General features: G+C 38.3%; 1 protein-coding gene across 11 annotated transcripts in view; it reads right to left on the bottom strand.

Moving 5' to 3' along the window:
* The window catches only part of PDE1C (phosphodiesterase 1C), a 286,375-nt gene that overhangs the window by 15,656 nt on the left and 253,826 nt on the right, over positions 1-16,893 (bottom strand). For 10 of the 11 annotated variants that reach the window (XM_017822899.1, XM_017822916.1, XM_017822992.1 and 7 more), the window contains one exon: positions 16,575-16,649. In XM_017822899.1, coding sequence (XP_017678388.1) covers positions 16,575-16,649 — 75 coding nt within the window. Of the gene's footprint in view, positions 1-291; positions 3,124-16,574; positions 16,650-16,893 lie in introns of those variants that run through there. The other variant, XM_017822953.1, reaches the window with a different exon arrangement.

The following is a 16,893-nucleotide window of genomic DNA, read 5'->3' as shown; positions in this document are numbered from 1 at the left end:
CATTGCTTGTATAGTCTTATTGAGGCTGGAAAAGGAAGGCGTCTGAAAACATAATTTCTATATATCCAGGGAAAGTTAGGTAAAGATGTAAAACCAGAAATACTTTCTCACTTTTTATAAAAATAGGCCATTAGCTGATGAATACCTAATCTTTTTCCACTTTTTTTTGATTGTTTCCTTCTGTGGAATAAAATAGGAGAAAGCAGTTATGTAATTTTCTAAATTATTTTTTATTTTTTTTTACACATTTGCACAGTGGCTGATCTCAAGTTTTACTGGGAGGTGTCTAAACATACCATCCTTTGGCTCATGATGCACTAGCACAGTGGTGCAGAGTATTTCAGGGAGGTGGCGGGGGCAAAGTAAGGAAATGTAGGTGTGATCCTGGGAGGCAACACCACAATAGATACTGTCACCCGGCCTAATTCCTTTGTAGGGTTTCAATTTCTGGATTTCGCTTTATATATTCTCCCAGCTAATAGATTTTACACAGATTTTTTTTTTTACACGACAACAAAACATTCTAAGAATGCTAATAATCTACTGTACCTTACACAGATGAGTGAAAAACAGGGGCATGTTAGCTGACTGTCTATGTATTACAAAACATTGTGCTGTATACCTGTGTGCTGAGACCAATAACTTTGCCTATAGCATCTCTTCTAGAATGGCAACTCTGATCTGCAGTCCCCAAGAGACAGCAAATTCACCACTTCCCTTATTAGCTCCCACCAATAGTGAATAACCCCAGTAATAGAGGAAAAACATTTTCCAACCTGACTTCATACCTTTGTGCTCATGCATGAGAAACAAGAACTGACCAGACATGAATTAAGCTGTTTGGTCTTACTGTCTGAAAGAAGTCTCTCTCAGAAAGAAAGAAAATACATATGTCAGAAACAGACGAAGAAAAAGATTTAGTGTTTTTTACAACTGTTATTATTCTACTGTGCATAATCTAAGGCATCTTCAGTCGCTATAAAAGGTAAGGGTAACTTAAAAAATATTGACTAAATCATTCTGCACCTCTGACCAAACACTCAGTTAGGGTATGTTCCCGCTGATCTCAGGAAGAAATCTTACGAAGCAGAGACTGAGTCACCACTACGGCATTTACTTCTGCATTACTGATATTTAATCAGTGTGCCTTCAAAGACCCTGGTCAGAGCTGGAAGTTATATTCTTCTTTTATTGGAGCTGAACGCTGATGGAAGAGAGGAAAGAGGAGGCGGGAAAGCACTAAGTGTGACACAGCCCTCTGCCTGTCACACAACATGGAATGTGCTCAATGATGACAGTGGAGCTACTGTCCTCCCAGCACTCCACTTTCCTCAAAAATTTACCCCAGAGCTTCTACTGAACCAGGAACTCATGAACAGGAACACTATATCCCCTTATATTTTATTTAAATGAGCTGGTTCAGTGAAGACAACTGCGTATTCTAACAACTTCATGTACTTCTTTCTGAACATGTAATTGAAGTGCAACCTTATCGCAGCATGAACATAATCTAAATCTCTGGCTTTGAACAAATTTAAACTCTGGTGTACAAAAAAAGAACTCAAAATGTCTCTAGCCTCAATAATGAGAATCCCAGATACAAACACTTTTAAGTGAGAAGGTATTCACATTTAAAATGTGGATTTAGGTTGAGTTCACTGATGTAATTTTTACTAGTGTCACAGGAAGCTCATCCCTGTACATGCACAATTTAAGCAGGAACAGACCCCAAACTCTGGTTTTAAAGTTCTGTGCTTTTGGACATGAAATGGAAACAAATATTTAGCTTCCTAAGCCAATGTTTTGCATGTTCTTTACACAGAAAAGGTCCATGACAGGAGTCTGATTCCTTGTAAAATACATATGTGACTAACACAGCAAGAAGTCATCCTGAACAGAAAGCTGTTCAGCAAAAACAGTTGTATGTACATGTACATATCTCGATTTCTGAATAGACAGGCAAAATTTCATACAATTAACTGGATCCCTATCAAGAGCCCAAGCCAGAAAACCACTTACATATGTGTTTGATGTTTGTCATACATTCTTATTTTAGTTTTGTCTGTCCATACTTATACAACAACACTTTTCCTTTTCTTTGGCCTATCCATTCAGTCAGTGATGAAAGACCACATTGAGATGAAAGTTAAGAGCTGATCCATGTGATGCCCTGCTGTCCCTCTTCTCCTAGATCTTCAGGTCAGACAAACAACTATTACTAGTGGCCCATGAAAAAATGTGGGTAACAGCTAATTACCTGCAATCTCAAGTTAAGCAGGCACATCAAGACATATATTAATACATACTCTGAGAGTCTGACAACAGAATTTGCCCCAAGGGAATATTACTTTCATTGGTTATTCCTGTCCTAACTGCAAAAAGAGAACAAAACCAAGGGTTGAGTGAGTCCACCTGCTGTTCAGAAACAAAAACATTTTGCTATCATTGTATTATCTGGGAATAATATCAAACCCTAATGAATAATCAAATGACTCCACAAATTCACCATTCTTAAGAAAATCTTCTACAGCAAGGGTAAAACTGATATCAAATTCTGTCTACTAGCAATTGGAAAAGACTCTCAGGGAAAAGGAAAAGAGTAAAAGTAAAATATTATCAAGTTTTCTTTTTTTTTTATTTCTTTTATATTCTTTTGCATCATCCTAGTGTTGGTTTCACAAGCTGACTCATAGCAAAGGGCAATACTAGCTTTTGAAGATGACCCTCTTCTATTTGCTTGACCTATCCAGAAATATGGAACCATTTGCATCAGGAAATTCGATCTTGATTTTTTAACAAAAAAACTTCCCAAAACAACAACAAAAAACATGCATACATAAAAAAAAAGAAAGAAAGATAGAAAGAAAGAAAGAAAGAAAGAAAGAAAAGGAAAGAGACACCAAATCAAAACAAAAGAATCAAAAAAACCAAGGCCCCCACCCTTGAACCCAGAGTCATTAGCTGTGAAGTAGCCAGTGGGAGGAAGAGTGTTTCAAAGTTTGTTTAATGCCTTTCTCAGAAACTGGTCTTTGCTGAAGGAGGAGAACAGGAATGAAGAAGCTCAGATAAAATGACGAAAGTGATTTCCAGTCTCTTTTTTAATATATTTTTACTCTTCCGTATCTGGAAAAAAAAAAAAAAGGAAAAAGAAAAGTGTCAAATGCTGACTTTTTCCCCTTTGTCCAAGGGGTAGATAATCTGGGAAGTAGAAAGAAGGTTATCGGTTTAGACAGCCTCATTTCCTGCAAGTAGTGCAGCTTTGCTTTACTGTTGAAAGGGTGCAAGGTGAGGCACACCAAGGCAATACCTCTTATGGGCTCAACTGGAAGTATCATTCTGTCCTGAACAAATCAACATCTATTGCAATCAGACTAATCCAGTTGGAATTTAAACTCTGACATCAAGAAGATCATGTAACAGAGTCCAGCATGTTTAGATCAAGAGATTCCATTAGGTTTCTTTGCTGTAGGGCTCTCTGATCACCCTTGCTTAACAGCTTTTTCAGTATCTTTTTGCTTATGAAGGCAACAGCATTGTACCATGTGGTTTGAGTTTAAACAAAGAAAATGCTCCAAACACAAAAGAGCACTATATTTTAAAAACCCTTTTCTCCCAATGAACTTTCAATGAAAAGCATAGCCTTACGTATGGAGAGGTGCCAAAGACATAACAAAATATGTGCAGTTTAGAACCTGATTGCCTCTTCTGTCAAATATTTATAATCCTTTGGCCTCATAATTACGCTATATTTGACTAACATTATCCTGAATGTACAAACGTAACTGTTTTCTATGTAGTTATACCACAAGTGCATCTTCACAATGAACAGATCCCGAGGAAGAAATGTAGACAAGAAAACTTTTTTGTTATTTCTAGTGTAAGAGGACAGTTTCTATTTAAAGAGGGCACTCTATCCAATTGTCCTCATATACCTCTCTAGAAATCCTCTGGAAAAACTTCAAACAGGAACATGAATATTTTACTCTATATTGGTTGTCCACCCTGCTTAGCTACAGTTATTCTGACAATGCTTATGTCATCAGAGTTAGAAAGTGCAACCAAGAAGATTCAGCCCAAGGAGAGATGAATTCATCTGTAAGGCTGGGCATGCCTGGGAAGATGTGATTATATTAGAATGTCTTTTGGTTCCTTTCAGGAAACTGGTTTATCTATGTGTTTGTATATGCAGATTATGTAAATGTAGATGAAGATATAGATACATTTTTTTTTAAAGTAGTATTTGGGCAAAGGAGAAAAAGGATTGCCAAAACAAAGATCTTTTCTGTTGGATTGCATTGTCTGTCATGAATGTATACATTGGCTGCACTGATCTATTAGTGAGTTGGTATCTTTTTCTTCTGCACAGATAGTATGGGGACCTTTCCTTTAAGAACGGTCCCCTGTAAATTGCTCACTAATGCAATTCTAAGACACTGTTTTAAAAAACTAAGCTTTCAGCATTTCATTGGATTTATTTAGACTGAATTGTCACATTTCCCACATAAACTACAACAGGAAATGGTAACAGTCATAACAAAAGTACCACACTTCCCTAATGTTTCCCAACTAAAAGGTTCAGTCTGATTTAATGTCCTTAATGGGATCATAACAATCCTGTGACATGTATTGTTAGACATGTAACATTTTAAAGAGAAAAGACTGGCCCAGAAGGAAAGGTAATCATTTGGGGTGGGTGGACTAAATAACATATTTGAATCTCTTAAAGGATTTGCTGAATTACACCAGGAATATGAAACAGAGCTCAGAGTACCACCCAACACATGGTCTTTTTCCTATGCCATCCATACGCACAAGAATTTTAACCCCTCCCATCTCTATTAATGAAACAAGGGAAAATGCAATGGTTTTTTCTGGACTCTAGAAGTTTCCAGTAGAGAACTGAGTCAACCCACAAAGGCTGTAGATGCCCCAACCCAGGCAGTGTTCAAAGCCAGGTTGGACAAGACCTTGAGCAACTTGGTCTAGTGGAAGGTGTCCCTGCCCATGGCAGGGGAATTTGGGACTAGATGATTTTTAAAGTCCATTTCAGCCCCTTAACATTCTATGATATATTGCTTTTTCCTTCTGTTAGCTATATCATCAACTCCAGTAAGAACATTCCAGTGTAGCATTTGCTTTGAATTGTTTTTCTACCTTGATGGAGCAGATGTGCTGGTTTTCTAGCCAAATTTCCCTCTGGATATAATTCAGTTTCCCTACAACGACCTTAACTTTGGCTGTGACTCAGCCTCTCATTTAAACACAATAGTTCTAGTGCAAATATAGCAAGTATCCATAGAGGTAATTGAAAGAGGAAAAAGAATGAATATGGAGTGTTCTGTATACAGGAAGTAATTCACTTGGCAACATCATAAACTGAAGTAGCCTTGCCTGAATGTACATCAGTCCTTCAGTGACACTGACAAACTTACTTTGTTTGTCAAGGTTGAGTATTGGCCTTCCCTTTGATCACTAATGTAAATGCTCATGACTTCTACAGCCCTTCATGTGATACTAGCACCCACCACAAGGAGATTATTAAGTCAATTTCTGCTATCAATTTGTAGCTTATATTAAAGCATTTTTAACTTCTGCTTGCTGGACTATGAAACTATGTATCTATACAGACTGATGTACAGAAGTGAAAATACACTGTGGTTTGCATTTTCTTCACACAGAATTACTCAGCATATGAGTATATCCATATAGCAAGGAAGCTGACTGTCAGTTCTCACATATTTACCTCTCTTATAGTGATAAAAAATTATTTGGAGTCCAAGGTCTTAAAAGAACTACAAATTTTAACAGTTGGTATTTACTATGCCTGTCTAATGCAAACTTTCAAAATCTACCACCCAGTTGGAGGACAGGAACAGAACCCCGGAAGCATTTAGACTCACGTGAGAGTTTAGACTAACTCAAAAACATCACCTATTCAGTACTGACTCATGCTTCTCACTGAGTGTACATCACAGGTGTGACGCTGGTTGCACCAACAGAAGTGGAGAGCTGACCCCTCACAGTGTTGCTTCTGAAGGTGGCCAGCTTTGCTGCTCCAAATAAATGCCTGTCCTTTACCTCCATTCCTTCCTCTCCAGCTCCCGAAAGCACAGCGTTGCCCAGAGAGGGCTCAGGACAACTCCCCATGACCTCCAGAGACAGGTCAGGCTATCAGGACAAGATATGATTTTCAAAGTGCCTTTAAATGAAAAATCTCTTTTCTCTCCTAGAAAGAATAAATGCTGAATGCAAACTGCAGGACAGTGTCATGTGGAAAAAGAATTCTGTGGGCAGGTGGTTTTTTTTTTTCCACAAGCTACTTAGCATGCTTGAGTCCTTTTGAATGAAAGTGTTTGTGAGGTTTGTTTGCAGTCCCTCTTTTCCCTGCTCAAATATGCATTTCCGCAGCATTATAACCATACTTAATTCTGAGGGAAGCACATGATGACACCACAATTATCCAGGATTACACTGTTGAAAATTTAGGGGAAAAAACTGAATCCTACGGGTTTTCTCATTTCTATTAAAATCAGATTCTGTGGTCACATCCCAACAACTCTTGTGTGTAATGCAACTGCTAGTGTTACATGCTAACACAAACAGCAGATAGCAAAAGGGTTGCACTTGAAGGAAGGTTGAATACACAAACTTTATGTGTTATGACTCTTTAGCCTGAAAAGAGAAAGTTACAAGGAGACTCTAATAAAAAGTAAATGAAATTATGAGTGGCACCAAGAATGTAAAAGGGAACAATCACTCATTGTTCCTCACGGTCCAAGAAGGGAGTTGCCAAATGAAATTATGGATAATAATAATAAATTTGAAACCAATAAAAAGATGTGATTTGTCACCTAATGCCTAAGTAAATTTTGAATTGTATTGCCTCAGTGTCCAGTACACAAAAGTACCAGGGGTCTAAAGTTAATTAGACAAAGTAATGGAAGAAATATCCATCAGAGTCGAAGGTAGAGATTTGACTTCTGCCTTGGCCCTCTGGAACACAGAAAGCTGCAGGGGGGGTGGGGAGGACACACACAATGCGCTGGTTTTGTTCTTTTTTCATTAAGATCTCTGCTATGAAATGTTGTCAGGTATGTGATGGAGTGCTAAAGGGACTTTTGGTCTGACCCAGCATGGTTGTTCATGTGTTTATAGCGAAGATGACATGGTGTTGGAAAGCAGCTTCTATCCTCACTTACTAAAAGCCCAGGCTTTTCAGGACAAGACTATTAATTCCAAGATCTTCTCTCCCGCAGCACCCAATTCCATCCAGACACTGGGTGAAATAACAAAAGAAATGACAAATTCCTGTATGGTCTTTGATGTCATAAAACAATTACTACTGATGTAGTGCACAATGAGGTGAAATAGTAGTCTGAGTAATTGCATCTCAGATAACACAGTTATCTTTCCTACTACAAATGATGGAAGTATTTGCAGCTGCTGGAGCAGATCACTTAATCTATCGCCTTTAATTCCTTTGTGGACTCACTCAGCATTTTGCAGAAGTGCCTTTTAATTTTTGTAAACTTTTCCCCCAAAACCTGGCTATTTCTTGTCTTCCTGAGTGCTAAAGTGGACTCAGTCATAATCTGCAGCTTTTCCACCTGAAAAGCACTGTTATAGCTATTCCTAGTGCTCAAAAAAAAATGAAGATGTTGAAAATCTAAGTGCTCAGTTCTCAGCACTGGATGATCCTGTCTCCTGCTAAAGGCATTTGAAAACCTTTTCAAAGATAATATAAGGTGATGAAGAAATAAATTCTACATGCTTATGGTATTTTCTTCCTTCCATTGCACCAGAGATGTATGAGGCCTAAGAAACAAAGTTCAGAAGATCAATGAAATAAAGAAGAAATACGCATTACAAGCTAATTCATCTCTGTTATTCATATTTTTAATGGATGAGAAATTTTAGTGTTTTTGTGGGTTTGTTTGGTTTTTTTTAAGAAAACAAAATGTTACTCAAAGATGCCCGCATCCTGTTTAAAGCAAGGGAAAACAAGAATAAATACTGTTGGGAAAAAGTTTTGAATACTTGTTTTGTAAGTGAATTTAAATACCATCACTCTAATTTAGCAGACAACCCAAGTGCTTAACATTCATTTTGCTAGGAGAGGAAATGGCATTAGCATAGAAGGTATTCTGATTTCGGACCTTTGGTACATAATTATCTCTAAATCATTCATGATGCCAAACAATTTCTAGTCCTGTTCATATTCATGTTGAGTTTTATGTTTGCTTGACAGCTTGCATTACACTTGGCCTGGGATAACATCAGTGACAAAAGACATTAGTTTTGTTTTCATATATGTTGTTTCCCTACCAGCATATTATGGAAATACATAAAATCAGATAAAAACACAATGAATGCATTGACAAAGGTTTGGTTACACCAAATAATGTTTGAGTTTCCTGCATAAGCATGTATGAAAGAAATTAGACACTTAGTATGTAAAGCTATCTAAAAGATTAAGTCCTAAAGTTTATTCTATATTTGATAATCAAACATAATTCAAAGCTCTGAACACGTTTGGGGCAAAAGGTAGATCACTGTTTTCATAAAGAGATGTGGACAGAAAAAGACCCCCAGTGCTTTTCAAGGCACAAGAAGGATGAGTGGTGGGTTGACCTTGGCTGGACACAAGGTGCCACTTTATCACTCTCCTCCTCACTGAACATGGGGAGAGAATATATAAGTCACGGTTTAAGAAAAGGGCAGGGAGAGATCATTCACCAACTACTGTCACACGTAAAATATACTTGACTTGGGGAAATTGATTTATTACTGACGAAATTAGAGTAGGATATTGTGAAGTAAAACAAAATCTTAAAGCCCTTCCTCCCACACCTCCCTCCTTCCTGGGCTTAACTTTATTCCTGATTCTCCACCTACTCCTCCACAGGGCACAGGGGAACAGGGAATGGAGTTTATGGTCAGGGCATCATACATTGTCTCTGCTGCTCTTTTCTCCTCATGGGAAGGGCTCCTCACACTCTTTCCCTGCTCCAGCGTGGGGTCCCTCCCACAGAAGACAGTCCTCTACAAACTTCTCCAATATGAGTCATTCCCACAGGCTGCAGGTCTTCATGAACTCCTCCAATGTGTGACCCTTCCATGGGGCTCAGTCCCTCAGGAACAGACTGCTCCAATGTGGGTCCCACATGGGGTCACAAGTCCTGCTTCAGTGTGGGCTCCTCTTTCCTTGGGGCCACAGGAGCCTTCCCATGGGGTCAGAGCCTTCTTTGGGCATTCACCTGCTCCAGTATAGGGTCCTCCAGAGGCTGCAGGTGGATTTCTGCTCCACTGTGGACCTCTGTGGGCTGCAGAGGCACAGCCTGCCTCACCATGGTCTTCACCTGCTTTAGCACCAGGTGCACCTCCTCCCCCCCTCCTTCTTCACTAACCTTGGTGTCTGCAGGGCTGTTTCTCTCCCCTCTCTTCTCTGATGCAATTTCTTTGGCACAGTAACTTTTTCGCCTTCTTAAATCTGTTACCCCAGAGGTTCTACCACTATCACTGATGGGCTTGGCCTTGCCCAGTGGTCTTGAAGCTGACTGGAACTGGCTCTATCAGAAATGGGGAAACTTCTAGCAGGTTCTCAGAGAAGCCGCCCCTGTAGCCATTCCTACTACCAACACCTTGCCACGCAAACAAAATACAATATTGTACAGGCAGAAGGATAATTGAAGCCAACAAAGTTTTCAGCCACATACATAATCAGAATTGTGTAATAAGCACTGGGCAAATAGCAGCTTCTTTGGTTCAGTGACTAAACTGAAAAATCAGTATAATGCTTAGCTCTGAGTCAGACACAAGTAAGTGGGTTTTTTGTCTCCTGGTAAAAATGTTTGTTGCAGAGTAGGGGCTTTTTTGGTGGGGTGGTGGAGAGGAAATGAATGATCAAGGTGACATTTTCATCTAACTCAAACAAAACTTGTTATTTTTACCATTTACTTAAAGCTGGCTAAAAATGCGAAACATCACCCCAAAGCAAAAATTCTCATTTGGACTTTTTCAGTATCTCTTCAATTTTTGACAATCACTTCTTTTGAATTAGACTTAAGCTCCTAAATGCTTTAGCCTGACACAAAATACCACTTTACAACTAATAACACTTGCTGTCTTTCTTCTACATTTATTATTGCCTCCAAGTCCCAGGTTTTGAAGTTAAGAACAGCAAAGAAGTTGTTTAGAAGCAGAGAAAAGAATTAATTGTCTAGCGATGGATCAAGTAATGATCGTAAGTAATAAAGATTACACTTTTGGACTATGAGTATCTGCGCACCTGCATGTTCCTTTTTGCTTCGGGGTAGGATGCCACACCTTGTCAGAGTCTCTAGCAGGTAAGATACCTGTAGCTGGTATGCTCAAATTGGAAGGTAGTTGTTCTGTGAGGAAGGGATAAGATGCAATTTAAAGGTCACCAATGTCTTTTGAAGAGACATTTCATATTCTTCCTTCTCTTCAGTCATTCCCTTTGGACATGATCTTGTTTCTCTTTCAGGGCTAAGTGCTATATCAGGAAAAAGAGGCCTGATTGTCACTAGATACAACATAAATTTATGGAGCTGGGGAGCAAGGAGGACTCTCCTCTTGCTGAAGCAGAGAATTTCTATACATTATTGCACAGGCAAATTTTCCTAAATGGGCTAAGGATTATAAAAGAAGCAAGGTCACAGATCTCCATTCCCTGATTGGTGCAATAGAAGAGCTGACGGTGAAAAATCAAGGAGGAATTTCTGCAATGTTCTGTGTAAGTTACACATTCCTACATGCCTCAAGGAACATGAATGTCATCCCTGTGAAACAATGCAACCATATGCCATCTCTGAGCAGAACTGTATGTAAAGGACCAGAAGTAATGTGAAAAAATGTTCCCCATAAAACCCTCAAAAAACCCTAGTTAAGTTGCCCTCAGTGATTATGTGTTATTCCACCATGTAAATGGATATGCCAAATATTTGCTTAAATCAAGACAAATTGTATTCACAATTTTTCAAATTGTCACATATATTTGTGACTTCATGTGAAATAGAAGCAAAAAGCAATCAAGCATCCTAAAAACTAGGTATCTAGCTCCTGTGGCCTGAACAATGGAAAGCAGGCACATGAAAGTCTCAACATGAAAGGAAAACCAGGCACTTTCCATAAGATTTACATACACACCAAAACCTGTCAAGTTGCAAAATCATCTGCATATTTATAAAAGGTACCTTGGGGATGTACTGTTTGCCCCGTCTAGATGCTAGTAATGTACTTTGAATTGAACTTTGAATTGTACTTCAAAGATCACATCACATCATGTTAATCTTCTATTAAAATTGCCATAAATTACATTATTAAAACTGCATAAAACCTTCAGAATGCATTCTTCTATGCAAATTCCAGCTTGCCTCAGGTGCCACTTGCTAAATTAGACACACTCATTTTTTCAAAAGAGCACAAAAAGGATTTTAAAAAGCACAGAAGCTTTTTCGCCCTCAAGTTATTCTACACTGCACTACTATGGAACAATTCTTCAGCAGAGATAAATTATGCTGAAATATGTCTTTTTGGATAGCAAAATGCCTTCATGTTTCAAGCAAGCTTTTCCAGAAGCTAACAGTACAAAACTTTCTGATTTGTAACCTGAGGCAATAATCTCTAATGCAATTCATCTAACAGGCCATAAAAAAGAACTGAGAAAAGGAAGGACACTGTCTTTAGAAGTAGTCTTACACTCCTGTAATTCCAATTTGCCACTGTTGCCAGATTATGACATCTAATATCAAGAGCACTATCAAGCAGCAAGGAGAAATACGTGTCTGCCTTATTAACTTTTTCTTCTGACAATAATGGAGAGATCAGCTTATTTTTGGAACAGAATTAGAAATAGCACCATTATTTATATGACCTGAAATTTACCTTTTTACCTTTCTCAAGAAGACATAGCCAAATGCTCATAATTTATATGCTTGAGTAACCTGTTTTAAAAAACCACCAGCATTACAAATATCACATAAGCAGGTTTTCATCAGAATTCTGCTTAGTGTTCATTGCTATGTAGCAGTCTTGGCTAGATTGACACATACAAAAACTGTATCTTGCAGGAGGCTGCAAAGACAGGCAATTATTAAATGGGTGAGCAGCACTGCCAAATGAAACTGTGAAGAATCTTGTTAATTCAACTTTGTCTGTATAATTGTGGAGCCACCATCATGGCTTCTTCACATCACTATGTTCCTGTACCAAAGGCATTCTCAGATAACAACATTCTGTGCCAGCTACTCTGCCACTTGATTTTTGGGACAAGTGGGACAGAAAGAAATGAAGGCCCCATATTTTAACTTAATAATCAGGGAATTTTTCACTTGCTGGTCAAGGAATGATTATCAAGAAAAATTAAGACCAAAAGGCAGCTCTACATGTCAGCATAGGCACTGTATAGAACATATAGGAAAGGCTTTTCACTACTGTGAAGCAACAGTATATCTTAACAAAATCAAATAAAGCAAGCTAAAACCTCAATTTCTGGTAAGCCTGTAATACAGTCCACATATTTAAAAGGCTGCATCATGTATTATATTACATTATTTTATAGCGACTATACTATATTCTATTGTGTTGCACTGCATAGAAGAATGTAGTATTGAAACAAAGACCTGTCAAAACGCAGGATTTCGATTTGACCACGAGGTGGGAGCATTGCTCATCACACATACCCCGGGCACAGGCTTTCACCGTATGCAGCAGCTGTTGAACACATAAATATCCTGTATATTTCTGTGCTAAAACGTGCATGTTACCACTGAAATAATAAGTTGTCAGGACAAACACACAAAAAGGGAACCTTTTATTTGCTATAGTTTGTAGCTGAAAGAGTATATTTGATTGAATAAACTGCATTTTGGTCCCTGGAACAAAGAGTTACACTGAAACCTTTGCATAAACATTGCAGAATCTCTTCCCAGTGAGAAAAAAAAAATGAGGAGGTGGTAGAAATACTCTGTGAAAGTGGTAATTACAGAATCATGCAATCAGAATGGTTTGGGTTGGAAGGGACCTTTAAAGGTCATCTAGTAAAACTCCCCTGCAATAAGCAGGGACATCTTCAACTAGGTCAGGTTGCTCAGAGCCCTGTTCAACCTGGCCTTGAAAGTCTCCAGGGATGTAGTATCTACCACCTCACTGAATAAACTGTTCCACTGTTTGCCTACCATCACTGTAAAAATTTCTTCCTTATATCTAGTCTGAAGTGGGGAAGAATAATTTTCTCATTTGTTGTTAGTTTCATGAGCAAAAAAAAAAAAACTGCAAAAAAAGAAAGGTTGGATTGTAGATAAAAATCATGTCCATGTGACTTCTTACAGTTTCACATGGGAAAATTAAGTTTTCCAAAATGGTTTAACAGTGTTCTATCCCACAGGAAACTTTTGATAAACTACTTGTGCTAATGATGTCCCTGACAGGGCTGCGTCTTTATGTGGGAAATGGCAGCCCCACATTTCTTTTCTTGGAATGGAAAAAAAGGGCAGTACTGAGTAAGAAGCAATACCTCCCACAGAAAAAAAAGCCAATACTATGAAGATCAGATTAACATGCGGAGACTAACCTTCAAGTTCAAGTGACTTGCACAGGATTTTGAAGCACTTAAGTCTGAAATCCAAGGCATGCAGCTTGCATAGCCATCCTCAAGCTAGGTTTAATATAATTGGCTTTGGTATGGATAGACTCAGTGGTACAAAGCTCTGGCTAGATTCATAGTTCGTCGCTGTCTCAGCAAGCTTGATTCCCATTCCTGGAAGCACTGGAAGTATTATTGGGTAGCTTCAAGGTAATTGACGCAGAAGCTACATTTCACACCTGTGACTACAGTGTAGATGTGCAGTTTCAACGACTTTGTGTCAATGGATGGATTTTATTATGTGACCATGGTCACTAGGTTCCTCACATAGTAGAAGGACAAACATATCAGAATCACTTTGGCATGTATGTATTCCTATAAGAAGATATTACAATGACTTTCTTTGTATATAATTAAAAAAGCAACTTGCATACAGATCCTACAAAGATTTATTCCAAATATATTCTGAACTTTCTTCTCTGGATGTAGGATGCCTGCGCCACAGGACAGGGTAGCAGTATGATGTCGATTGAGTTCAGGGCTTCAGCTGATGCTAATGGGTAGTGGTGAGAAAGCTTAAGCCCTTGTGGTAAATCTACACACACAGGCACCTGTTTAATACAAATACCCCCTGAGCTACATACTGAATAGAGGTCGGAAAACCCAAGAACAGAACAGAGGTTGTAAAATCCATGTACCCTTGACCCTGAAAAAAGTCCGGGCTGAGTTTAACTCACCAGCAAACTACATGTGGTGAGTGCATTATAGCCATAACCTCAATCTTTTTAACTCCCAGCTCCATCTTTTTCCCCAGCATATGGCATGTGAAAGACCATGCACTGGCACCAGAGAAAACATATTTTTGCGTAAACATTTCAGTAGCTTGCAAACAGCTACGTATTATCCATGGATCATGTTCCTTTTTCCATATGCCTCACATGGCTGGTAAAGAGATTTATTCTGGAGTAAGCAATGGACAGAACAGGTTGTGCTGTATTTGGCAAAACAGAAGTGCCACGTGCTTTATTTTCTTAGGTGCATAATTCACAATTTTTCTCTTGATTTTTATCAATGAGATCATTATCTATAATCTGCCTCTACAGTGTCTGAATGAAAAACATTCAGCTTACAAATTGTCCTTCTAATGGACTTGCATAGTTACAGTTGCTTATTCACTGTATTCAACTGGTCCCATGATATTAGTCTTTTCCCTAAAGGGATGATTTGTACTTGTTATTTGTTATTTTTTCTCCTGTACAAATAACATCAAACAAAGATGAGCAACTTGCAAGCAACCAAATTCACACCCTCTATCTTCAAGTCTGCATGAAATATTCACTTCTTGGTCCTCCAGCCTAACTAAATAGGTGCCCCTAATCTTTCTAAGACCTTGACAGTGAAGGCCTTCAAATGTAACCTTGTCCTCAAAGTTAGGGATTCATGGGTCTACTCTCTTGGCTGGGCTGGTGCTCCTGAATACTCTTTAAAACGCCACAGTGTTTCCGCATCCATCTGGTCCTACAATGGCTTTAGCCTTCCAGCACAGCTGTTGCTCAGCCATCACCCACTGGAGCAGGGAGAACAGTCATTCTGCCCATTAATCCTTCTAGGGTTTTGATAGTTACATACAGAGCTGCACATACTCATGAACATCTGAAGAGTAACATGTTGAGTATTTGTGCTTAATTTCTGCATAACCGCACTAAGAGCTGTAAATGGTATTTGTTCAAGACTGTTTTCCTGACAAACATAAAACTCAACTATGTAAGTAATGTGACCTCTTAACAAAATAACTGAATTCTTCTAAACAATTGCTACTAAGGAGCCTCTTAAGAAAAAGCATATATTTATGTCTGAAATAAATACAAGCTTCTAGATGAAATTTTCTACATTTTTAATTGAGGTAAAATATTTTCTTCTTATTTGCCACATTTGCTAGAGCAATAGGAATTTAAATATTTCTTAAAAAGAAGTAATAAAAGAAAACATGGTATCATACTAAACTGCAGTACTTACAATGAAGTTGTCTTTCTTGACCATCAAAGCAAACACTGTATTATTTACATTTAGGAATAGCTATGATTCAGTGAATTTCACTGAGACATACACAGAAAATGCTAGAAAACTTGTTTCCATTTAGTTTGCTACCTAATACTTCAGCAACTGCCTTAAGCAATGTGGATTCAGATAGTATCTGAGAGCCCTGTGGTACACAGGTGAGGAAGTGCATAAGAGTAAACGCACCACAGAATTTAGAGTTATTTTTCCAGTTTGCTGAGGCTGCTAAAAATGTCTGTGAATCTCTACACTAGGCTCAGACTCATTTGAAATTATTCCCAGATGACCATGAAGTCATCCTACGGCTTGGGATTGCTTCAGTTCAACCATGTTTCATCAATTCCCTTTTCAATAGAGGACCTCTATGCTGATATGTTCGCTGCTGCTTGCTTCTCACACCACGGGTTTGACAACATTGGGCAAATTCCCCTTCAGACAATTAAGTCAAGAAAGCTTTGTGTTTGTATTGGTGTAGTATAACGTGATCATGTAAAACAGGGACATCTTGTGCAGTATTTTTCTTAGCTCTGTTTTCTTCGTCTCCAATGCAGCCTGTCCTTACAGACAGCAGAATACAGCACAAAGAAAGTCAGAAGGATAGAATCTCACAAATCCGCATTTCCTACTATGTAACTCTAATAATCCAGGATTTTTCGTTCAGGCACTGCGCAAAAATTGATGGATAAGGCTTACCAGCTCAACTAAATGGTGCTAGGCATTATGTGAAAGGAATGATTTTCCCTCAGAATGCCCTAATGGCTTTTTTTCAAATCTAATGACTATTTCTCTTAAGTCTGTTTCTGGTTACCACATATTTTCTTGTTTGTTTTAGAATAAACTACAGATATTTAGGAATCAAAAGATTGCATATAAAAATGGGTGACAAAATGCAATAAACCTTTGTCCTTACCATCTGTTTTCTTTGATTCATCCCCCACACTGGACTTATCTCTTTTGTCCAACTTATTGTCTTCCTTTAATTCACCTAGAAAGAAGCAATAAGAAACATTATAAGGATTTTAATGCAGACTGCAGTTTATTAATGCCTATAACTCAATCAAATGGGAACATCCAAAGGAGATGTTCCTTAGGAGGAAAAGTCTGAATTCAAAAGGAATAAAGCACCAAAAAAATTTATCCATCTCCTACAGAAAAGCAAGCTTTACAATCTACTTTTAAATGTATTATAATTTTTAAAACCATTTAAAGTGCACATGCAAACTCTTAAT

Source organism: Lepidothrix coronata, unplaced genomic scaffold, assembly GCF_001604755.1.
Source record: "Lepidothrix coronata isolate B3197 unplaced genomic scaffold, Lepidothrix_coronata-1.0 Scaffold3, whole genome shotgun sequence".
NCBI classification, from domain to species: Eukaryota; Metazoa; Chordata; class Aves; order Passeriformes; family Pipridae; genus Lepidothrix; species Lepidothrix coronata.
Note: the sequence above shows the minus strand (reverse complement) of the source record. Positions and strands in the feature narration are given on the sequence as shown.